General features: G+C 43.5%; 1 protein-coding gene across 2 annotated transcripts in view; it reads left to right on the top strand.

The window, feature by feature from the left end:
* Window positions 1-24797, top strand: part of MYO5B (myosin VB) — a 367788-nt gene that overhangs the window by 274827 nt on the left and 68164 nt on the right. For both annotated transcript variants that reach the window (XM_048851019.2, XM_048851021.2), the window contains exons 20-22: window positions 5830-5986; window positions 7807-8046; window positions 19585-19821. In XM_048851019.2, coding sequence (XP_048706976.2) covers window positions 5830-5986; window positions 7807-8046; window positions 19585-19821 — 634 coding nt within the window. The remainder of the gene's footprint in view (window positions 1-5829; window positions 5987-7806; window positions 8047-19584; window positions 19822-24797) is intronic.

Below are 24797 nucleotides of genomic sequence, written 5' to 3'. Positions count from 1 at the left end.
AGAAGAGGACACTAGCTATTGGCGGTAAAATGGAGTTGAGTAACAGATTTGCTGCACTGGGGAATGAGGAGGAGAAACTGGCACAAGGTGAGGAAGAAAAGAAGGGAAGCCAATCCTTGCAGAAGAGATGAAGATAGCCAGGGACCGAAGCCTATGGAAGAATGGGGATACGATGTACAGGGTGCTGTGACAGAGAACATAAAACAGATTCATGCAAACACCAGGGAGAGACAGGTGCATGTGAGCGAGGACTAAAAACTCCAAAGAATTGACAGGCATGTCACCAGACCAGATTCAGAAAACAGAAGTGTGTGTGCTCTGCCAGGAGCAAGGGCATCAGATGTGGATGTGAGGCTAAAGAGGATTATGATGGGAGGGAGGAAAAATTCCACTGATGGTGCTGCATGTCAGGATGAATGACACTGCTGGATTCCCACTGGAATGGATTGAAATGCTCAGCTGGGTAAGGCATTTAAAGAAATGGAAGCTCAAGTGATTTTCAGAGGAGCAGTTCCGGTCCCTAGAGAACAATGGTGAAGGCGTGACAAGATAATGAAGATCAACAGATGGCTCAAGGATTGGTGCTCTGAGGAAGGCTTTGGGATGATCGACCATTAGGATGCATTTACAGAAAGAAGACTCTTATCAACTGATGGGCTCCACTTGACTACCTAGGATATTAACCTTCTGAGATCAAGCCTGGTCCAATTGATCAGAAGGGCTTTAAACTGGGAGATGAGAGAAGGTTGAGAGACTCGTGAAATCACCACACCTGGCTTCAGTACTCAGGAGTAGGAAAATCCCCTAAATGAAGACAGTGAGGGATAACGAAACACCATAAGCTAGAAAACCTGGTGAGGTCCAAGGGAAACAACTGAGTTGCTTGCACATGAATGCAAGGAGCCTGGGCAATAAATTGGAGGAACTGTAACTACAGGTACAGGAAGTCAAATCAGGTATTACAGTGGTTACAGAAACCAGATGGAATAGCCCTCGTGACTGGAATACAGATATTGAAGGGTTTGTCTGTTTAGAGGAGAAAGAGCAATACAAGCTTGGAATTTCTTCAGATGAACTATACAAAAATCATTTGAAATTTGCAACCTAAGTAAAGGGAAGAAACTAGTCAGGAAAGGCTCCAGACCCAGCTGGATGAATAACCACTTTGAAAAGATTATTAGGAGTAAGCAATTTGTTCTGAAACCTTGCATACTGCTGAGGTCAGAATAACAGGTCTGTAATTGCCTGGATCACCTTTCCCGCACCCCTTTCTTAACTATAGGTACGATGCTAGCTATTCTCCAGTCGTATTGTCCTACCGATGAATAGATTTATTAAAAATCCTTGCTACGGGACTAGCAATCTCATGTGCCAGAGTGGGTTTTTGATACTTTATGTTGGTGCCTTCAACCCCATTTAAGATTTCTCGAGATGGAATTCAGTCTGTTAGCTGAATGGTTGTTGAGCAGTAATCTATTCCTTGGCTCTGAGTTAATGTTTTCCATTCAGAGGTGCTGCAAAATAAGCTGCAGCCCAATTAACCCTGTTTGTACTTGGGTGACACAAGATGCTGTCTATTGAGCTAAGCTTACTCTTCAGGCATCCTATCTTTTAAACACGGTCAGTCCTTTTCTCCTGATTTACTGAGTGCAAGGTGATTTTTATCAGTTAATTTGGATGGCTGAGGTTGAGGAATCTCTGTCCCCTCAGAGATGACACACTGATTTCCTATAAATCCATCAGCTATATTGCTGATGTATATTTAGAGTTGTCCTAACTGAATTCACGCATTCTATTTGCAGTTATGAAATGTAACAACCTCATGGAAAATACAGTGATGGAAAACTCTATAATGCACAGAGCCAGGCAGTGGGATGATTTTATTTATAACAGTCATAGACGTCTCACGTAGTGGCCACAACTCATGTCCAGTCAGTTCTTCATTATTATCGAAATTATGAGTCGAAAGAATAGTAAATATGGCAGGCGACCAGCTTGGCTTAATGGTGAAATCCTAGCGGATCTTAAACATAAAAAAGAAGCTTACAAGAAGTGGAAGGTTGGACATATGACCAGGGAAGAGTATAAAAATATTGCTCGGGCATGTAGGAATGAAATCAGGAGGGCCAAATCGCACCTGGAGCTGCAGCTAGCGAGAGATGTCAAGAGTAACAAGAAGGTTTTTTTCAGGTATGTTGGCAACAAGAAGAAAGCCAAGGAAAGTGTGGGCCCCTTACTGAATGAGGGAGGCAACCTAGTGACAGAGGATGTGGAAAAAGCTAATGTACTCAATGCTTTTTTTGCCTCTGTTTTCACTAACAAGGTCAGCTCCCAGACTGCTGCGCTGGGCATCACAAAATGGGGAAGAGATGGCCAGCCCTCTGTGGAGATAGAGGTGGTTAGGGACTATTTAGAAAAGCTGGACGTGCACAAGTCCATGGGGCCGGACGAGTTGCATCCGAGAGCGCTGAAAGAATTGGCGGCTGTGATTGCAGAGCCATTGGCCATTATCTTTGAAAACTCGTGGCGAACGGGGGAAGTCCCGGATGACTGGAAAAAGGCTAATGTAGTGCCAATCTTTAAAAAAGGGAAGAAGGAGGATCCTGGGAACTACAGGCCAGTCAGCCTCACCTCAGTCCCTGGAAAAATCATGGAGCAGGTCCTCAAAGAATCAATCCTGAAGCACTTGCATGAGAGGAAAGTGATCAGGAACAGCCAGCATGGATTCACCAAGGGAAGGTCATGCCTGACTAATCTAATTGCCTTCTATGATGAGATTACTGGTTCTGTGGATGAAGGGAAAGCAGTGGATGTATTGTTTCTTGACTTTAGCAAAGCTTTTGACACGGTCTCCCACAGTATTCTTGTCAGCAAGTTAAGGAAGTATGGGCTGGATGAATGCACTATAAGGTGGGTAGAAAGCTGGCTAGATTGTCGGGCTCAACGGGTAGTGATCAATGGCTCCATGTCTAGTTGGCAGCCGGTATCAAGTAGAGTGCCCCAAGGGTCGGTCCTGGGGCCGGTTTTGTTCAATATCTTCATAAATGATCTGGAGGATGGTGTGGATTGCACTCTCAGCAAATTTGCGGATGATACTAAACTGGGAGGAGTGGTAGATATGCTGGAGGGGAGGGATAGGATACAGAAGGACCTAGACAAATTGGAGGATTGGGCCAAAAGAAATCTGATGAGGTTCAATAAGGATAAGTGCAGGGTCCTGCACTTAGGACGGAAGAATCCAATGCACCGCTACAGACTAGGGACCGAATGGCTAGGCAGCAGTTCTGCAGAAAAGGACCTAGGGGTGACAGTGGACGAGAAGCTGGATATGAGTCAGCAGTGTGCCCTTGTTGCCAAGAAGGCCAATGGCATTTTGGGATGTATAAGTAGGGGCATAGCGAGCAGATCGAGGGATGTGATCGTTCCCCTCTATTCGACATTGGTGAGGCCTCATCTGGAGTACTGTGTCCAGTTTTGGGCCCCACACTACAAGAAGGATGTGGATAAATTGGAGAGAGTCCAGCGAAGGGCAACAAAAATGATTAGGGGTCTAGAACACATGACTTATGAGGAGAGGCTGAGGGAGCTGGGATTGTTTAGCCTGCAGAAGAGAAGAATGAGGGGGGATTTGATAGCTGCTTTCAACTACCTGAAAGGGGGTTCCAAAGAGGATGGCTCTAGACTGTTCTCAATGGTAGCAGATGACAGAACGAGGAGTAATGGTCTCAAGTTGCAGTGGGGGAGGTTTAGATTGGATATTAGGAAAAACTTTTTCACTAAGAGGGTGATGAAACACTGGAATGCGTTACCTAGGGAGGTGGTAGAATCTCCTTCCTTAGAGGTTTTTAAGGTCAGGCTTGACAAAGCCCTGGCTGGGATGATTTAACTGGGAATTGGTCCTGCTTCGAGCAGGGGGTTGGACTAGATGACCTTCTGGGGTCCCTTCCAACCCTGATATTCTATGATTCTATGATCACTGTAGTGCGCACGCGATCTAATCAGGGCTTTACGGTGCCAGGTATTGTACAAACACATAGACATGGTCCCTGCCCTGAGGACCTTACAGTCTAGTTAAAGTTGAGGCATAACAAGTGAGTGTGACAAATAGGAGGGGAGGGAAGGAGGACGACATGGGTAGCAGTAATTAATCTCACCCAATTACATTGATTCACATTGTGCAACATTTGACAGTTACACACATTTTTAAATATTATTTGTTTGCGTCCCACCCTCTCACTCCTTTTTGCATAAATCAGTTCAACCCTATCCCTCAGCCTACCTATATATAGGCTTCTGGGGACATGTTGTTTCCAAGACCTTGGCCCTGTGATGGGGAATCAGGGAAGGCTGGCTAGCTCTTGCCCTCAGCTGTGGGGGGAACGTGCTGGGAAGACACGGCCTTAAATCCCTTAGTGCCCAAGAGTGTGCTGCCATAATGCACACTCCCTGGTATTGCTAAGAGTAGAAATAAAGGAGCACCTAAGGTGTTGGGGCTGCATTTCCTTTGTATCAGCTGATGAGGAAACACAGACCTTCCATGTGAACGGCATATCTTAGTAATGTGCCTTCATAAGGTAAGGTTTGCGCAAACAGTATGCAATGGAAGAGGATTATAGACCTAGCACAACCCAGGGAGAAGGAGGGTGTATGGTACGTTTCTCCTGACAATTCCAAAGGAAAGTGAAGATTCTTCAAGACCTCATTGAGACCCTGTATCTCAAGCAGTCACAACATCTAGAGCTGGGGTGGGGGGAGAGCGGGAAGAGGGGGAGAGAAATCTTACTACTTGGTATTCCATATTCTCGTTCTATCCTGATGGACCTTACCTCAACCCTCTGCTTCCTTTGAGATGACCTTGCTGTGAGATCCATCTCTTTGTGCTGGGTGCATAGAGAACGGTGTAGCTGGATAAACAGCCCTTTTCTCTTGGTTATTAAGAGGTTCCAGTTCTGTGGGATGCATTAAGGCATTGTGTGCCTATAAGAAGGGAATGCAAGGGCCCGTACAAAGAGCCTTTTTAAAATTTAATGTTGACAAAAAGTTTAGCACAACTTGTAAAACCAAAGCAAATACCTGTGTGATGTTTCATGCTGAGGGCAATGAATACATCATAAAATCAGTGAAACAAGCTAACCATCAAACTAAACTGTGGTTTTATGGATATTTATTAAGAGATTTAACAATAAATTGTTCATACATTTTCCCCATGTAGTCTCAGAATGTCAGCGGCACACAAGGGTACTAACCACTTCCCAAATTATCCACTGTGTATGAATCGTTTGGAGTCCTGCTCATGAATGTTGCCAAACCAGCAGCGCACATTGCTTTAAATGTCAAATCAATTTGCTGCTGTTTTGCTCAATGTACTTGTAACCAGCGAACGTGCTGTACTACTCTTGTTTTTGGTAGTAGGGGACTGGAATAACGAACCTTGATGATGATGGCTTAGAGTTTTGAGGATTTAAGACGGCGGGGAAAAGAAACCAAGAGAGAGTGGGAGGGAAAAAATAAACTTTTTTAAAGAGAAGCACTAAAAGCAGTTCCAAACATTACATTTGCTGTTTGTGTTTCAAATATCCCCAGATACAGCGAGCCTTTAATGGATGTATGCACATCACCACTAATTTAACAGGAGAGCTGGCATCAACTTCTTTTCCTGAGTTTACTGCTGTTTTTCTCTCTATCAAGTAGTGTCAAACTCATCAACAAAGGATTGTTTGCTAATGCAGCTTAATACCATCTATGGCAAAAACGTTGTGTATAGATATGGGTGACATAGTGGAATTGAATTAGTATTACCATTAACCTCTTCTTCCTTGCAATTCACAGATTGGCAGACCACCTAAGGAAAACAAGAGCTGCCATCATTTTCCAGAAACAATACCGAATGCTGAGAATCCTTCATGCTTTCCAGAAGATCCGCAACGCCACTATCACAATTCAGGCCTTCACTCGGGGCATGTTTGTCAGGAAAATTTACCACAAGGTACTATTACTTCACAAAATGTCACTGCATTGGGGAGAGATTCCTTTAAATTTATCTACCAAGAGTTCAGTCCAGTAATGTATTTGTTGAGGACGTTTTGATCTTTTCCCCCAAACTGTGAGGTTTTGTATTTCTAGAGTCCACAAGTATTAACTGCAAATATTGCAGCACTAAAGCTGTGCAAGCAGAAATGATTAGGCAGCAGCGCCTCAAAGGACTAGCTTAATGAAGTTATTCACACAAACAGATGCGTACGGGCATTGTGGAAATGGGGAAATGTCATCTGATGTAACACATCCAGTGAAAATCTTACCTGAGGAACAGTGTACACGTCTGAGCCATGCTACTGTCCGTTAAAGTCAAGCTTAAATGAAAGGTGCCTAGTCGCTTTCAGATTTACTGCAATTGCCTATTTAATTAATGATCTCCATTCATTTTAATATGGTAACAGAGGGCTCAGTGAGAGGAAATAAGTGATGCTGATGATCACAATAAATGACACAGGGAAAGACTGCCGGGCTCAGGAGATGGGTAATGGCATAGGGAACCCTCCACCTCAAAGTTATCAGCTGCCATCCAGCTCCATTTGTCATTTCCAAAAATGATTACCCTCTGATGGCTGTTCAGTGGTTTCAGTCCGGTTTCCAAAGGACAGACAGCCATGTGACAAAAAGCATCACTAAGATTGATAATAAGTAAGGTCACTTGTACTCTGGGTCTAGAAAAGAGGTCAAGAATGAATGGGAATGTAGACTGAACTAGCCATTTGGGAGATCCCTGCAGGCCCCGGCTGATACCCATTGGATTAGGGAGTGGGGGAACTCGCACTGGCATTGCTCACACAATACCTGTTTTGTAGATGTCCATCTACAGAGCTGCTATTCTACCACTGTTCAGAAACGCTATTCTTTTTAACTATCCACTATTCAGGAGAACTCAAACCTTAAGAATCAAGTATTAGAGTTGGGTAGAAACCAAGCCTCTGGTTCTGGACACCCTCAAGCTTTAGGGAAGCTCGGATAGAGAGCTGGGTGCAAATGCAAACTTTACAGCTGATGTGTGGCTCCATGTATTGCCACATCTGGCACAGTGGGTTAGGGTACTCCCTCCCCTATTGCCCTCAGAAGATCTCAGTGTAAAATTTCATTAGATCACTAAGTGAATTTAGCATGTCTCCTGTTTATTCCTTGGGAACAGCCATCCACATCTCTAGACCACCATACATTTGGCATATACAACACCCTGTATTCATGAAAGTGCCAAGATCAAAAATTACAGAGTGCTGTAAGTGAAGACTAAGAAGTATCAGAAGAGCTGTGTGGAGAAACTTCAATGGTGCCTGCCTCCTTAGTTCCTTGTTGTGCCCTGGACTCCTGTGTGACTTTGGGAAAGTCGCTTAGCCTCTCAGTTCCTCATCTGTAAAATGGTGTTAACAGCATCTCCGTACCTCACAAAGGTGTTGTGAGGGTAATTAATATTTGTGAGGTGCTCTGATAGTATAGTGATAGTCGCCATATAAGTACTGAAGATAGATAGAAAATATAAACAGGTGGGGGGAAGCCCCCTCTAAAATAATAGCAATTAGTTGATCATTCATCTATTCTGCAACTGTTTTATTAGACTAATGTAAATCTGGGGGGATGTTACTTCAAATCCTTTTGGGGCAGAGGAGAAATGTGAGGGGAAGAAACAGGGCAGTGCTGTGCAGTAAATTCAATTGGGCCATTGTTACTAACCGATAGCAGCTTTGTTTGATGCTCCAGATTGTCTTGTTTCTACATGTTTCTCCTGATCGTCTTTTGTTTCTGCATGTTTTCTAGATCCTTTTGGAGCACAAAGCTACCATCATCCAGAAACATGCCCGGGCCTGGCTGGCTCGTAAGCACTTCCTGCGCTTCAAGTGTGCGGCTGTGGTCATCCAATGTTACTTCCGGCGCATGAAGGCCAGGCAAGAGCTGAAGAAACTGAAGATTGAGGCACGGTCAGCACAGCACTTGAAGAAACTCAATATTGGCATGGAGAACAAGGTGGTTCAGCTTCAGAGGAAGATAGATGATCAGGTGAGCCCCCGAGTATATTGGAACGACTTTGGTTCTGTTTCTGTCTTGCATGTATCACGCAGGCAGAATTTGGGAAGTGGATAAATGAGTGGCTGGCTAGACTTTATGTAACAAGTATTGTTACAGAGTGGTTTATGTGGGGCTATACCTTCAGCACACCTGAGAATTTCAGCTGCTGCAGAATGTGGCTACCATGTATTCAATGTGACTTCCCATAAGTAGCGTGTTATGCCTTGCTGCCAATTGATGTATAGGTGAAGTTTAAGAGGTTGATTTTTGAAATATTGTGTTGTCTTCCGTATGGGCCCTGCTTAACTTAGAGACTGCCACTCTCTGAATGATTTCAGGGTGGCTGCCAGCACTTGAGCTAGCTGCTGCCAGGGCATTCTCAGTGAAGGGTCCTCACCTCTGGAACATAAGAACGGCCATATTGGGTCAGATCAATGGTCCATCTAGCCCAGTATCCTGTCTTCCGACAGTGGCCAATGCCAGATGCATCAGAGGGAATGAACAGAACAATCAATCAGTGAGTGATCCATCCCCTGATGTTCACTCCCAGTTTCTGGCAAACAAGTGACCATCTTGGCTAATAGCTATTGATGGACCCTATCCTCCATGAACATACTTCCTGCCCTTGGTCTGCCAAAGCCAGGACATGCTGCAAAGTCTGTTTGTTGGGGTTTTTTTGTTTGTTTCCCCATCCGCTTCTGATCTGGAGGGAAGGTACAGTGGCTACGGGGTTTTGAACTCAGTGACTGACAAAGTGTTTTATTGCCATTGTGCCAATTAAACTTCCTTGTTTAATTCTGTTACTAATATTTTACGTGTGCCAAGAGATTACTGATTATGCTTTTGAGAAATGTAAATACAGTAGAATACTTGGTAAATGAGCAAGAATCACGGGAGTTAATGCTCTTGCTTAAGTTGTAGAGATTTCCTGCACACTGATGAGTAATGTGAAACAGATTTCACTGATCAATCAAAAGCACAAGAACAGGAAATGCTTGTTTCTCTGCATTCATTTACCAAGACTAACCTAGCTGTCACCATGTGTCACAGCTTGGCTAGCTGAAAAAATTGAAAGATGATGAAATCACATTCTGGAACTCAGTTTGACCAGATGTCTCATAGATAGTAACTAATATTTCTTCTTTGAGGAGTGTCCCTGTGGGTTCTCCACTTCAGGTGAATGCACGTTCCAGCGCCTTTGACCGGAGAATTTCAGCAGCAGCGCTCATCTGTGTCACGCATGTGTCTCCCCATCTCACGCTTTTGTCGGCACCTGTCTAGCGTACGTGAGCAGACCCCCCTCAGTTCCTTCTCAACCATCCTTGGCCTGAGATGGCGCTCCCAGCAATGATTAAAATCAATAGCTAGTTGGGGATTATAATAGTCTTTTAGCATTCCCAAAGCTGGCAGGCTCCGAGTCGAGAGGCAAACAGAAGCCTACCTCCTCTGCCACCGCACCGACAGAGCTGCCGAAAGATGTGGCACCGAGGCGCTCGCCACAGGCTATGGCGCCACTTTCCGCTCCCATAGCAGAGAGCGCTTGCGTGTCGGCACCGACGCCTGCAAGCGCAACATCGTCGTCGGCACCGACCCCCCTCGGCACTGAAACCACCGACACTGCACCATTTCCTGCACCACAATGACTTACTGATGTCAGCGACGCCAGAATCACCACTCTTCGATACCAGTGTATCTCCGGTAAGCACGGTCCCATGTCAACCCACCACACCTTTGGCTTCTCTATTTTCCAGCAAGGAGGAAGACGAGGAGGAGGAGAAGGGTGCTTTTTCAACGCACCACTCCAGTTCCATCCAAACTACTTCAGCTTAGGCCCACCTGTAGAACCTAAGTCCTACCACAGGGTTGACACCCAGACCAGGTAATGGCCACACATAGATGCCACCACCTCTGCCATTCCCCATGCAGTGGCCCTACTGGGACCCCTGGAGGGCACACAAGAAACAATATGCCTGGCTCCCAAACTCCTACAGAGAGAGGATTAGATTTCCCCCACCACCTTCACTGGCTACACCATCAGAATCTCTGGAGGAAAGTTTTGAAGAACAGAAGGAGGCCCTGGAGCAGGAAACAACACCATCAGCCAATATTTCTGTCTCTTCCCCAGGTAAGGCCATAACGCTATGACCACCCACAGCTTGTGATGATTTCAAACGTTTCCAGGAGCTCTTCAAAAGAATTGCCTATTCCCTAGAGCTCCCCCTAGAGGAGGTCGCAGAGTCCTTACACAAATTACTGGATATTCTTCAAACTTCATCTTTGTCGAAAATAGCGCTTCTGATAAAAGAAGCACTTATGAAGCTGGCAAAAAAACATGGCAGACCCCAGCAACAGTACCACCCACTTGCAAGAGAGCGGATAAAAAAAATTACGTTCCCTCAAAAGGGATGGACTTTTTATTTTCTCACCCCACACTGAACTCTTTCGTTGTTGACATCAATCAATGAGGCAAGACAAGACCAATCTAGATCCACCCCATATGACAAAGCATGGAAACAATTAGATCTTTTTGGTCTCAAGGCCTACTCATCAGCTGCTCTTCAATTTTGGATTGCAAATTACAGTGCACTGATGGTGAAATACAACCACACAAACTATTCCAAACTCACAGGCTTTATTGATTACATACCGAAAGACAGAAGAGACCAATGTAAAGCCATCATCTCCGAGGGCCATCTCCTAGGCAGAAATGCCTTATAGGCATCTCTAGATGCAGCAGACATGGTGGCACACTCCATGGCCACAGCCATAGTTTGCATTGAGCTTCGTGGCTCCGCCTGTCTGGCTTCCTAAGGGGGGTACAATCCACTGTGGAGGACCTCCCTTTTGATGGCCAGAAGCTCTTTCCAACAAAGACTGACGAGTCCCTCCACACCCTAAAGGACTCTTGGGCAACCCTTTGTACTCAGAGGATATACACACCTCCAACAAGAAAAAACAGGGTAAATACTATCCCTTCCAGCAGACAAGGTCTGCCCCATATGCCCAACAACAGAAGGGATACAACACACAAAGGCACAGACAGAGACCTCCAAGGCATTGACCACCTGCGCCTCAGTCATTGGTGTCCCAGCAACCCTCTGCAAAACAACAATTTTGAGGGTTTGGTCGAGGGCCCAAGTGACCTCCCAGTTCCTCAGCGCTGACACCATCATTGACCATCCCCCATTTCAGACACTGTCTGACCCCTTTCTGCTAAGCATGGAAATCCATCACCTTGGACAAATGGGTTCTAGAAATAATGCACACAGGCTGTTCCATACCTTTCCCCTCCATCCCTTCAACTCATCCTCCCTCCCCATCCCTCTTCAGAGACCCCCTCACAAACATCTTCCAGCAAGAAGTAAACCACCTCCTACATCTGTGCTCCATGGAACAGGTACCATCACAACACAGAGGGAAGGGTTTTTAGTCCCACTACTACTTAACCCAGAAAAAGAACAGGGGATGGAGACCTATTCTAGACCTCAGAAAACTCAACAAATTTGCAAAGGTCTGGCAATTCAGGATGGTCACATTAACAGTAATACTAGCCCTGGAACAGGGGAACTGGTTCTCAGACCTCGGCCACCAAGACGCCTATTTTCACGTAACCATGCATCCCGCTCACAGGAGGCTTCTCAGGTTTACTCTGAGGACAGAACGTTATCAGTACAAAGTTCTGCCTTTCAGCATCTCGACAGCCCCATGGGTGTTTTCCAAAATTCTTGTTGTAGTGGTAGCACACCTTCGCAAGCAAGGGGTAATAATATTTCCCTGTCTGGACGTTTGCCTACTAAAGGCACTCACCTGGGCACGTGCCCTGGATGTTACTCACAGGACAATCGCCCTCCTTTCACAGCTGGAATTACAACTAAACATGCAAAAATCAACACTGACACCCGTGCATAAACTGGACTTCATTGGGGCCCTTCTCAATGCTCTGGAGGCCAAAGTGTCACTACCAACAAACGGACTTGTCACTATAGTCAATCTGATCTCCGCAGTACTGAGCAGCCCACAGATAGCAACACAGACTTACCTCCAACTATTAGGTCATATGGCAGAAAGCACATTTGTGGTACGACACGCAGGACTTCTCATGCGCTGCATTCAGGACTGGCTAAAAATCATCTACTTTCCATAAAGACACAGCCTGAACAAGCACCTCACTGTGCCGCTCAAAGTCAAAGACTCTCTACACTGATGGACAATGGACCCAACCCCACAACATGTGTGTGGGAGTCCCTTTCACACAGACTCCACCTTAAATGATTCTCACAACAGATGCCTCCTTGATCGGCTGGGGGGGGGAGGGGCTCACCTATAGCACCACATAATTCAGGGCAGATGGTCGTCTTCTGAGACATTGTTGCACATAAACTTCCTGGAACTGCACGCAGTTTACAATGCATCCTTGCACTTCCTACCATTAATCAGAATTGAGACCATAAGGGTAATGATGGACAACATTGCCTGAATGTTTTATATAAACCGACAGGAAGGAGCAAGATCACACTCCCTATGCACTGAAGCTATCAAATTGTGGAATTGGTGTATCCGGCACAATGTCAACATATTAGCCTTGTGTCTCCCAAGATGTTAAAACACCACAACAGATACATTAAACAGAGAGTTCTCCCAGGGAACGAGTGGGAACTAAACAACACAGTCCTGCAGAGCATATTCAGACACTGAGATCACCCATCCATAGAACTCTTTGCAACATCTCAGAATTGCAGTTCTGCTCGAGAGCAGGGTTGGGCTCCTGATCCCTGGGGGATGCCTTTTTCATCAAATGGGACACGTCACTGCTATAAGCATTTCCCCCTATACTCCTGCTATCAAGAGTGCTTCACAAAATAAGGACCAGAAAGGCCAAAGTCATCTTGATATCCCCCACATGGCCCAGACAAACTTGGTACTTGTACCTGTTGAGGATGGCAGTATGTAGGCCACGTACTCTTCCTCTTTTACCTAACATTCTATCGCAGGATGCTGGACAGGTTTACCACCCGAACCTGGAGAGGCTTCACCTCAGAGCATGGAACCTACATGGTTCCATCATGACAAACTGACCTGCTTGGAACAGGTGAAGGACATATTATTAAACAGCAGTAGGACAACCACATGTAATACTTACCTGCATAAATGGAAGAAATGTATCATCTGGTGGCAAAACAAACAAGCCTGGGCTGCTACCACTCCCTTACCAATGATATTAGAATACATATTAGAACTTAAAAAATCTGACTTATCGCTTGGCTTAATTAGAGTATATCTCGCGGCTATTACCTCTTTTCACCACAAGGTGAATGGGATATCTGTGTTTGCCTATCCTATAACTAAATGCTTTCTAAAAGATATCAGAAATGTCTAACCTGAAATTCGAGTACTTACCCACCTTGGGATTTGAACTTGGTTCTCTGCTGCCTCACCAGAGCCCTATTGGAACCATTAGCAACATGCTCTCTGACACACCTGTCAAAGATGGTGGCTGCCTTGGTTGCGATCATGTCTGCTTGACAAATGGAAGAGCTAGGGGATTGTATGGCACACCTCCATACACCCATCTTTTTCAAGGACAAGGTCACCCTAAGACCTCATCCTAAACTTTTACTCAAAGTACCTTCTTCTTTTCACTTGAACCGACCGATCCATTTTCCCTCGTTCTTCCCTAAACCCCATGGGAGCAAATGGGACTCAATATTACATGCTCTGGATGTAAGACGCACACTAGTGTCCTACCTTGAAAGAACTATGCCCTTTAGAAAGTCAGAGGCTTATCGTTTCAACTTTGGACCAATCTAAAGTTTCCGCTAGCTCCAAACACACTCTGGGTGCGTTCAATTTATTGGATGCATTCAGCTTTGTTACCAACAGAAGGAGTTACAACCCCCAGCGGGGATCCCAATCCACTCCACCAGATCCTTATCAACCTCAGTAGCCTTTTTAAACAAGCACCGATTATAGACATTTGCAAAGCAGCTACCTGGGTATCTGCTCATGTTCACAGAACACTATGCAATAGACTAGGCTCAAGATCAGACACACTGTTAGGACTTAGTGTATTGTCATCAGTTACCCATGCAACTCTGAAGCCCCTTCCATCCACCAAAGAGCACTGCTCAACAGTCACCTGGAATGGAGCACCTATGGGGACATTCCTCAGAGAAGGAGAGGGTTACTCACCCTGTGCAGTAACAGGTTCTTCAAGATGGGTGTTTATGTGGGTGCTCCACTACCTGCCCCTCCCCCCTCTGCTTCGGAGTTCAATCTATGGACTGTACAGTAGAGAAGGAACTGACCGGGGTGGGGGTGGTCTGGTCATGCGCGCTAGATAGGCACCAAAAACGCCATGAGATGGGGAGAGTGCATGTGCGACCCAGATGAGCACTGCTGCTGAAATTCTCCGAACAAAAGCTCACCTGAAGTGGAGCACCCACAGGGATGCTCATCTTAAAGCACCTCAGTTACTGCTGATGAAGTAAGCTGTAGTTCACGAAAGCTCATGCTCAAATAAATGTGTTAGTCTCTAAGGTGCCACAAGTACTCCTTTTCTTTTTGCAGAGGGTGAGCAACCCTCTTTTCTGAAAAACCTGCCAGGTTGATTGCGGTGAAAAGTAGAACCAGGCAATTTCAAACCACAAGCCTGAAAATCCACAATAGCTAGAATTAAAACACATATTTAAGAAAAAAACACTTTTTCCAAATTTATGTCTAAAGCTTCCTGCTTTAATAAATATCTGGAATGCAGAGTAACTACTGCATTCCAGTGGACCCTACCATAGATTCTGGGAGTCAGTTCATTTGACAACCAACTAGAAGGTAATGAATATACTGAATAAATACAAAGTTTGCAAAGTCTTTTGAATAGGCTTGTTTTAAATCTGACCAGCCATCTTTGTGATACAAATATATTGCATTTTGAAATGGTACGTTTTAGGTGACAGATGCCTGACAGTTTGAGAGACAGTTTTAGTGTGGTGGCTTTTTGAAAAGATGAAGTCATTAATCAAGTGCTGTTTGTCATAAGAAGGCTACAGAATAGCTTCTTGATTACAGGTCCTTTAGCAAGAAGAATTCAGTTTAAGGGATTTTCCCTGTTCACTATCGAGGAAGTGAGCTATTCTAATGAGATATGTTTTGTATTGTCCATTTAGCTTCACAACATAACATGAGCATTTAAAAGGCAAGTGTTGGAGATCATCCAGATGCCTCAGTTGTACGATGGCAAAATTCCTATTAATGTGGGCTCTTCAATTGTCCCTTTGCAGATAAATTCTTAAGTCACTCCTTCACTACAATTCACTTGGTGGTGTTTTCAGATAAGTTCTCATTCTGGTTACCACATACACAGACGATAAAAGGTGCTGAGGTTTGTGGTACCCATTCATTAGCAAGTACCTCTTGTCATTCTGTTGCGGGCAAGTCAGGAAACATTGTGTATCACGTGCAGTCTCTCACAGCTTTAAAGCTCGCATACCTCTGTACTACACAAGAGTTCCTGTTGGCTGCCTACAGTATTGAAGAGGAAAGGAAATCTGTATGTGCCGTCTTAAATACGTTAGTCCAGACAATCGAGCCATCTGTAATTAATACTGTGAGCCAATGTCACCACCTTCAGCTTCAAATGAGTGGCACCCACTTATGGCAGTGATGAATGAAGCCTGTGAGCCCAATTTTCAATCTTGGAATTAGACTGAATTAATCTTTCAACCTGGATTAGACTGCCCAATTTGCACCACTTGCATCCACACCTAGGTACCTAAAATTGATATTTAGAGACCCAAGTTCCCAAATGCAGAATTAGTTGCTATATCTTAGCCACCTAAGTTTGATTACTGAACAGGCAGCTTACATAGCAGCACGCAAATCAAAACTAGAATCTAGACTCTACAAAAGCTAGCCTACAGAGAGCCCATTCACAGCTGTTTGTAGTTGTGTAGTCCATGCAGAGTGCACAAAGAACACCTTTTTGTGAAGGTTTACAGCATGCTAGGAGGAAAAAATCACCAGCTTGTTTTCATCTGTAAAAACAAGGGCCTGTCCTCATTTAACCTCAGCTCACACTGAATTAAGTAAGAAAATTTTAACTCATTGAGACAGATCCCCTGGCTGGGGATTTGCTGTGTTATAGAAGAAAGCTCCCACCAAACCAAGCTTTCTGCTCGTATCTATTGAATTGTTCCTCAACCACTTGTCATTATTTGCTGCAAGGAAAAGGGTGCAAAGATAAAAACAGAGGAGATATGATCTCCAGATAATGTTGGCTTTTCTGATCCTGACCGGCAACACATTGTGCGGAGTTATCATTCAGCTGGGAAACAGAGCTTGGGAAGCTTATAGGTAGATAGAAATAGTTGGTTTAGTGCTGTGTTAGAGCTGGGCCTTTATTTTCAGACAAATCGTTTATTTGAAAAATGCAGTTTTGGTTGACCCAAAACTATTTGCAAATTCTCTGGATAGTTTTGGCCAATTTTGTGTGTGCGTGTGTTTGATTCACAAGGGGAGTTTTGCACTATTTACAAAATCGGGAGGAGGTGGTGGTGCTGCTGGGAGTGCCCCTTTAAACTTTCCGCTCAGTAGTTAGGGTCCTCTCCTGGGATGTGGGAGACCTGGGTTCATTTCTGCCCCCTGCCCCAATATAGAGCAGGGATTTGAACTTGGCTCTTCTACCTCCCCAGAGAGCACCCTAACCACTGGGCAATGTGGTATTTTGGTATCCTGTTAAAGCTCTTCCACGTAGTATAAATAATTAAATATTTAGTAGAGCAGGGTCTGGGACTTGGCCTTGTACCTCGTAAGAGAGTTCACTAACTACTAGGCTATCATCATTCTCTTTTTCACCCAATGACTATTCAAGTATTTCATACAAAGTGGAACAGCTTCATCAGGAGAGATTAAGAATAACCCACCCCAGCATAGCCTATAGCCTGGTGGTTAGGGCATTCACCTGGGAGGTGGGAGACCCCAATTCAAGTCCTTGCTCCACATCAGGCAGAGTGGGGAACTGAACCTGAGTTCCCCCCATGCTTGGTTGATTCCCCTGCCCACTGGGCTAAAAGTTATAAGGTATGGCTCTTCCTCCTCTGTCTGTTTTGGGACTAGTGCCAAAATCCCCTAATGAATCTATCGCTTCCAGGGGAAATGTTCTCTTTGACCCAAAATGCACTTTGTCAATTTGCTGAAAAATTCTGAAATTTTCCAGATTCAGTTCAGGTCAAACCAATTTTTTTATTATTATTTTTTAGAACTGCCAATGAACTGAAAAATCAGTTATTCATCCAACACTCCTCCAAATCGCTTGTTAAAGTTTCTCTTTTTGATGCACCTGTCAGAGGGAAGAATTTGTACCCTCTAATCCTCTCTGCTTTCTCTCCAGCAAATCATTCCGAGCTCTCTATTCAGGAAAGACAAGTTTCACTGGGATCACCATTTCTTACTGTTTTGGGGGTGCAAACACGCCTCTCAAGCAGCCTTTTACTTGAATTTTAATTTAGGGCCTATCTAGTTATTGTGACTCTTGTTCATTTGCTGGTGGCCTGTGACAACACACTTTACTCCCAGGTACCTCATTTCATCACATCAGGCCTATTATTTTAGCCGTTTATGCTTCCATGTTGTGTGTCCTAAAAAGGTGGTGAAACATACATATAAAGTAGCTGTCTGTGACTCTCCCCGTGAGACTGTTACGAAAGAAGCGCACAGTGAAGCTGCATAGCTTTGCATGCATGCACACACCCCATTGGTTTTCAGAGGGGGTATGGTTGGTACTGGCAAGTGACTTTTATGCTTCAGACAACCAATCCTAGATGCATCTGGCTTTGCTGCGTTTGGGAAGGTGAGTTTTCTTTTGTGTCTGTGACTAAAAAGTGCCCCTATTCTTAATGTGTATTGAAACAATGTCGGTCACCTGACAGATCCAAATGCTTATCTTTGGAGCTCATGCAGAAAACTTTACTTAATATTAAGAGAGCAAACAATGGTCACACATGCCCTTACAGAAGAGGAAGAGTAAGAAATTCATGAGCTGGCGAGAATGTGCTGCCGTTCTTCACCTCCAAGGCAAAGATTTCCTCTTTGGAAATGACCATTGACTTCATTGTGGCCAGGGCTGCAGCCTTTGTGTTTGTTTTTTGTTAATACCTATTTAACTTCAGTGACTAATGACCATTTTGGCAAAGGAAATAATTGTTAAAGATTTAATACCTGACCCTTTCACAGCATTGCCAACCCCAAGCATTCAAAAATCATGAATCTGGGCCTCCCAAAATCATGAGACTTTAAAAATAATACATTTGTGACTTCTTTGTGTTTGCCTTCTGGCTTTTGAGCCTTTAGGCTTCACATTTTCAAGCTTCTCTCTCCAGTCACATGGGCTAGAAACTTTAATTGACCAAAATGAAAGGTGGGATTCTCCTGTAATCACCGGACTCCAGGAGCTGAAGCTTTGACATACCAAATTATGAGAGTTAACACTTTTGTCAAGGTGTGTGAGCTCATACTATACATCTTGAGATGCCCCCTACCCATCAACACATCCTCCTGCAAAGCCAGGGAAGACCAAGTAAAACTCAACCAGAGAAAAACTGTTTAAAAAACAAAAAATCTTTCAGGTTTTGTTAATACAGCAAAAGAAGCAAAAAAGGGCATAAACCCAGTTTTTAAAAATCCTTTGCAGCTCACTTTAAAAAAAGCAAAAAGAAAAGAGGAAGAGTTTTTAAATAACCTTATTTATCATAAGCAACTGTACCCAGGGAGACGGCTCTGTAGTACTAGTAATGATATTTGATAGACTTTTCACCTAAGAGGACACGCTGCTGTGATTTGTGAATTTTCAGGGGAAGAAAGAGAAATTCTTTTGTGTGGTTGACTGTAATAATAATCAAGGGAATTGTACGATATGTGATTCCCATTAACTTTGATTTGAGCCACAGGCGTCAACCAAGGGGCGGTGATTTTTCAGACCTCAAACTCTTTAGAGGAAGCTACTTAAGTGAGCAATTGATGACAGGTTAAACAAAAAATTAGAGCATGTGACAAGGCCTATTGAACCACTGCATCCCATAGAGGAGGCATAGAGCTTTGTGCTCAAGCCTGCAATTACATTACAGTTCATCGTCAGAGCAGGTTCCTGAAGGCGTAAGTACTGAGAAGAAAAAGATAAACTGCAATATAAAATACTGCAAACCAATTGTATTAAACAACGCTGCTTATTTTGAAGGTGTAATAAAAATGTAGTTTACTGTTTCTGTTACAAGAAGTAACAAACATTATTTGCATTTATTTCTAGTTTAACAAAATAAATGCTTGTATAATTGTTATAGAAATATTACTATTAAGTTTTCATGTTGTAATTTTAAATTGGGTTTGTCTTATGTCTGCTTTATTCATTAGGAAAGGGAAGCATATATGCGCACTGACATCTATTAACATTTATAACCTACAACATTCAGGATTTTTCTTTGTCTGCTTTTGCAATTGGTCCTGCTCACACAATCCTTTTTTTTCCTGGGTTGTGGCTTGCAGAACAAAGAATACAAGCACCTGAATGAGCAGCTCTCTGCACTTACCTGTGCCTATTCCACCGATGTGGAAAAGCTGAAGAAGGAGCTGGACCAATATCGGCAGAATCGGGGGGATAGCAACCAGCTTGTAAACTTGAAAAAAGAGATTGAGAGCCTCAGGCTGGAGCTCGAGAAAGCCCACAGTGAAAGGAAGATTATTGAAGACACCTATGATAAGGAGAAAGATCTATTCCGAAAGGTATGTGTTGTGTTTATCACATGCCCTCCATGTGGTGTGTAGGCACCATGAAAGGTAGGCCTGTTTTCAGGCAATCAGAGATGGATGTTTTTGTTAAGAATAAGAGTGAGATTTTCAAAAGCACCTATGGGACTTTCAGTGGGAGTGAGGCATCTGACTCCTGAGGGGCTTTTGAAAGTCCTGCTTTTTTCATCCTTTTGCTAAATGAAGTCCACTGCTTGTCCACACAGTGGGGAGAGCAAGTGGCAGTTCAAGCTTCCCTGCCTCTGTGCCTTAACCATGGCCTGAGCATACGCTTTTAGGGCAGTGTTTGTGCCTGCTCAACTTTGCACAACAATAACTATGAAGAAACCATCGAGGCACAGTTGGGTCCCAAATAACTGTGTTCGCTAACTACAAGAACATGCAAGGCCTAGCTGCGTACATACGGCTGCTCTGACTGGTTTCTGGTGGCTTCTAAAGCATAGAGCACAGAGAGCACCATTAGAGGGAACGCACAACTGTTTAAAGGATACTACTATGTTCTGACACAGTGTCAGGACTGAGTGCTTGTTCATTGCCCGGGACCATTCAATCTGTGGCTGTTATGAGACTGCTGATGAAGCTGATCATGGTGGTTTTGGGTACCTGTGCACGAGGAACTGGATTGAGATTGCCAAATCACTTCCCATAAGCCATCAGCCTGCCATTTCTAACAACTCTCAGTACTACCAGCTTAGCTGGATTTGAATCAGTATATTGCGCTAGAGGCAGAAGTTGCTTTCTGCCCCTGTGTGTCATTACACCTGAGCAATCCATCTCTCTTGAAATTGATGTTGTGTAAAATGTTGCCAATATTGAGCCTTTGTACAAGAAAAGTGTTGTAGTGTGAGCAGACACTAGCCTTAAGGGTACGTCTATGCAGCAAACACACACCTGTGGTTGGCCCAGGTCCGCTGAGTTGGGCTTGGATTCGGGGCTGTCAGATTGCTATGTAGACATTCAGGCTTGGTCTGGAGCCTGAGCTCTGGGAAAGTGGGGAGGATCCTAGAGCCTGAGCTCCAGCCTGACCCCGAACATCTACACAGCAATTTTTAGCCCTGCAGTCCAGCCCCTGTGAGCCCAAGACAGCTGACCTGGGCCAGCCGCATCCATGCCGCATGTCTTTTATTCCAAGGTACATGTACCCTAAGTGTTTTATCAGAGGACTAGAAATGACCTTCTACTCAGAAGTCTCTCACTTTATTTAGTTCCCTGTACAACATATCTGGGTCTGCTCTGGTAACTGGAGGACAAGGTCTTGAAGTTCAACTTGCCTCCAAAATCCCCAGTAGTACTTGTGAGAGGTGGGCAGACCTAATGAGAATGGTCCCTCTTACTTCTAGCTGCTGAAATCCTGGAGTGGTTTCCGTAATACTGCTATGGGGAAAGCTTACGGCTTGTTGACCTAGGGAAATGGACTGGAATAGCTATTTGGAATACTCCAGAATAGCTCCCTTTGTGGACACTCTATTCCGAAACAAAAGTCACTTTATTCTAGAATAATTACTGTGCTTTGGGAGCACACTAGTTACTCTGGAATAAGCATCCACACAGTAGCTTTTTCGGCAATAGCTATTCCTGTTAAACGAGCCCTTAGTCGTAGAGTTTTGATGATTTACTGTGAGAGCCACGTTATCAAATCACTCAAACAGCCAAAGCTTTACAATTAAACCCATAGGATGCTTAGTCCCCGCACGCTTTCTTCACGCCTGCCTTCTTTGCAAAAGCAATAACAGATGCATTTATTATGCTGTTTTCTGTTTCGCTGTGTGGCTGCATTATTTTGTGTACTGGACCTAGATATGAAAAGGGGAAAATCAATGTGTTTGCTTCCCAAAAAGCCCAATTAATAGTTCCCTCTTGTCATAGGAGACATTTCATTAACTAGCTACAGCAGACCCCTTCAGAGTTTCAAAGGATGCTTTATTGTGGAGATGATAGAATTAGGGAAAAAATCCTTTCTCTTTGTTGTTTTTGATTATAATTCCCTTCAGTTATTTAGAAGAAGGCTCAGTTTAATAATGGACAGGGAAGGCACTTGAGAGGTACAAAAACATAGGGAGATCTCCTCGCCTTGTTATATAAATGCCTGCAGCAGGAGAAATATTAGGTACTTACCCCTGTAATGAATAGTACAATTTCAGAATGTGGCCCTTGTTTCTTTCTGCACCAAGCAGGGTAATACTGTATCCAACACCACCTTCTCTCACATTGAAAATCAGCTTCCAGTTGCTTCCTCCAGTTCCCTGCCAATTGGAAAGTAGAGAGTTTATTATTCTGTTGTCTGGGCCTTTTCTACTGAAGGGCTGTCCAGCCAGAGAGATTTGTGGAGAAATGCAAGCAAGATTACAGCAATCATTTATCAGAAGTGCAGCAGAATGTTACACAAGTAGGTAAACTTGAGGGCTCTAAATGCATTGCTAAATACCACACGAAAATTGTCAACTGAAAACTGCCAAAACCTGGAAAAATTATAGGGTTTGGACCCTAATTTTTCATTTTTGTTGGTGTTTTTTCAAACAGAAAAACATTTTTTGGGGAAGTAGACACACTCTGCAAAAATTTTCAGTTAGTTGAGAACCCAATTTTCCATTGCAAATAATTTTGCTTCAATATTTTCGACCAGCCCTAATAATTCCCTATCACACAAGGATGTCTTGAACCGGTCCTTGCTTCATGTCTTTGAAGTACTTTGAGATCCTGGAGGAAGACTTTCTAGGGGTATAAAGTATTATTTATTTCTTGATAAAGTAGGGCTTTGATAGTTATTGACAATTGATGACTCCACCCCAGCAACTGGGTCATTGGATCTAGTTCCTCTTAGGGGTCTGAAGTGATTTGAGGAGTGTTTAATATGGTCACCATAGGCAGCTCTAGAGAGGAGAAGAATTGAGAATGTTCCTACAGCTAGTATAGCAGTGTGGACCCTGGGCACTTTCATGTGTCACCATGGTGATCAAGCAGAAATGCATTCTCTTTAGATTTTAGCACAAAAATCACCTGAGAACATTTTTTTTTCCAGTTAGATCAAGTTGATTGTGTCCTTTGCTTTCTTGGACTTGTGACAGCTGCCAACATGATCAAGCCCATTTTAGTTCCGATTTAACTGCAAAATCTGTTCTTAAGTCTTTCAGCTTTTCTCTGCCATCCTCCTACTTTTAGGATAATTCTTCTCATTTATAGGATGAGCATCTCCTTTTCCTTTTCTGGTGTGAATACTTAGAAACAGTTCTTTATGGATTTCAGGAGATATGCAACAGAGTTATTCTGTGAGTTGTGAGGATTCTCACAAGCTAGTAAAGATTTTTTTTAGAACAGTCCTTTTTTTTTTCCAGTCTAAAGGGCCAGTTTTTCAAAAGTGCTCAGCATCCACAATTGGGGCCAGATTTCAAAACAGCTCCCAAATAAGGACCAGATCTTCAAAACTGCTCAGCACCCAACAGCTCGCACCATGCAAATAGGTAAAATAGACAGTTCTCAGTGGGAGCTGCTGAATGCTGAGTGTTTCAGAAAATCCAGGCACTTCGTGTAGGTACCAAAATGTGAGCCAAGCTCTCTTGAAATCTGGCCCAAAAGGAAACGTGTTGATGATAAAGACTTCCAACTAGAGAAGGAATTTCTGCCGCATTGCTGCTGGATAACATGCTCTATTTATCTACACCTGCATTAAATGGACCTTTCTGTTCTCACCACGTTTCTCTGAAACGTGAATGTTGATAAATTCCCATTTCTCTTTCATATGGAAAGAAGAAAGAAATAAACAAGACCCATAAGGTCTGATATAAAAGAGCTTTCATTTAGGGTTTATCGAGGATAAAGGATAGCTTCTGGCTAAGTATGTTTCTATTGTAGCAGCTCATCTATATATTATTTTTTTCTTTCTCCAGCTGAAATTGGGCCTGAGGCTGCGAAATCTCTATTTTTCTATTCCCGGTGTCTGTGGGTTACTTTTATAAAGGGCACAGCCACCATACGTTAGCCTTTGGGAAATATTTTTCACTCAGTTAACTTCAAAAGTATGTAATGTAGGGCTATACCATACTATCTGCTCTGTAGCAGAAGTTAGAATTCTTTCTCCATTTGTTTTTTATCAGGTATGGCAGTGGGTACTAGTGTCCCATAAAAATGTGTGGTTAAAATTAAAACATGCTCCAGTTCTCAAAGTAGAAATACTTAGTTTTTCATAAATTCATAGAATAATAGTGTTTGTGATGATCTGCTCTGACCTCCTGCATAACACAGACCATAGATCTTCCATGAACTAGTTCATGTTTCAGCTTCCAGTTGTTGGATCTTTTTACACCTTTGTCTACTAGACTCAATAGCCCTCTTAACAAATTTCAGTTCCCCATCAAGGTACTTATAGACTGATCAAATCACCCTTTAACCTTCTCTTTGTTAAGCTAAATAGCCTGAACTCCTCCAATCTAGCACTATAAGGTATATTACCCAATCCTTTAATCATTCTCATGACTCTTCTCTGAAGCCTCTCCAAGTATATCAACTTCTTTCTTGAAGTGTGAACATCAAAACTGGACACACTATTCCAGCAGAGGCCACACCATTGTCAAATACAGAGGTAAAATAACCTCTCTACTCCTAGCTGATATTCCCATTTATACATCCAAAGATTTGAAATAAAATATTTTAAATACATGAAACTCAAGTTCCTCTTCTGGTACAGCATAATCATACATTGGTCCAGTTCAGACAGTCATTAGTAATTCTGCATGGTTTAGAAAAAGGCTTTTCTTTATTTTATCTCTGTGTCTCTCTGTAGTCTGCAGCAGTATCCATTAACTTTAGTACCCAGAAAGATAATAGAGCACATAATTAAGAAATCGGTTTGCCAACACCTAGAAGATAATAAGGAGATTGGTAACAGTCAGCATGGATTTCTCAAGAACAAATTCGGTCAAACCAATCTAATAGCTTCCTTTGACAGGGTAACAAGC

This window comes from Caretta caretta, chromosome 5, assembly GCF_965140235.1.
Source record: "Caretta caretta isolate rCarCar2 chromosome 5, rCarCar1.hap1, whole genome shotgun sequence".
In the NCBI taxonomy this organism is placed as follows: domain Eukaryota; kingdom Metazoa; phylum Chordata; order Testudines; family Cheloniidae; genus Caretta; species Caretta caretta.
The sequence above is the reverse complement of the archived record's forward strand: the minus strand, read 5'-3'. Positions and strand labels throughout refer to the sequence as shown.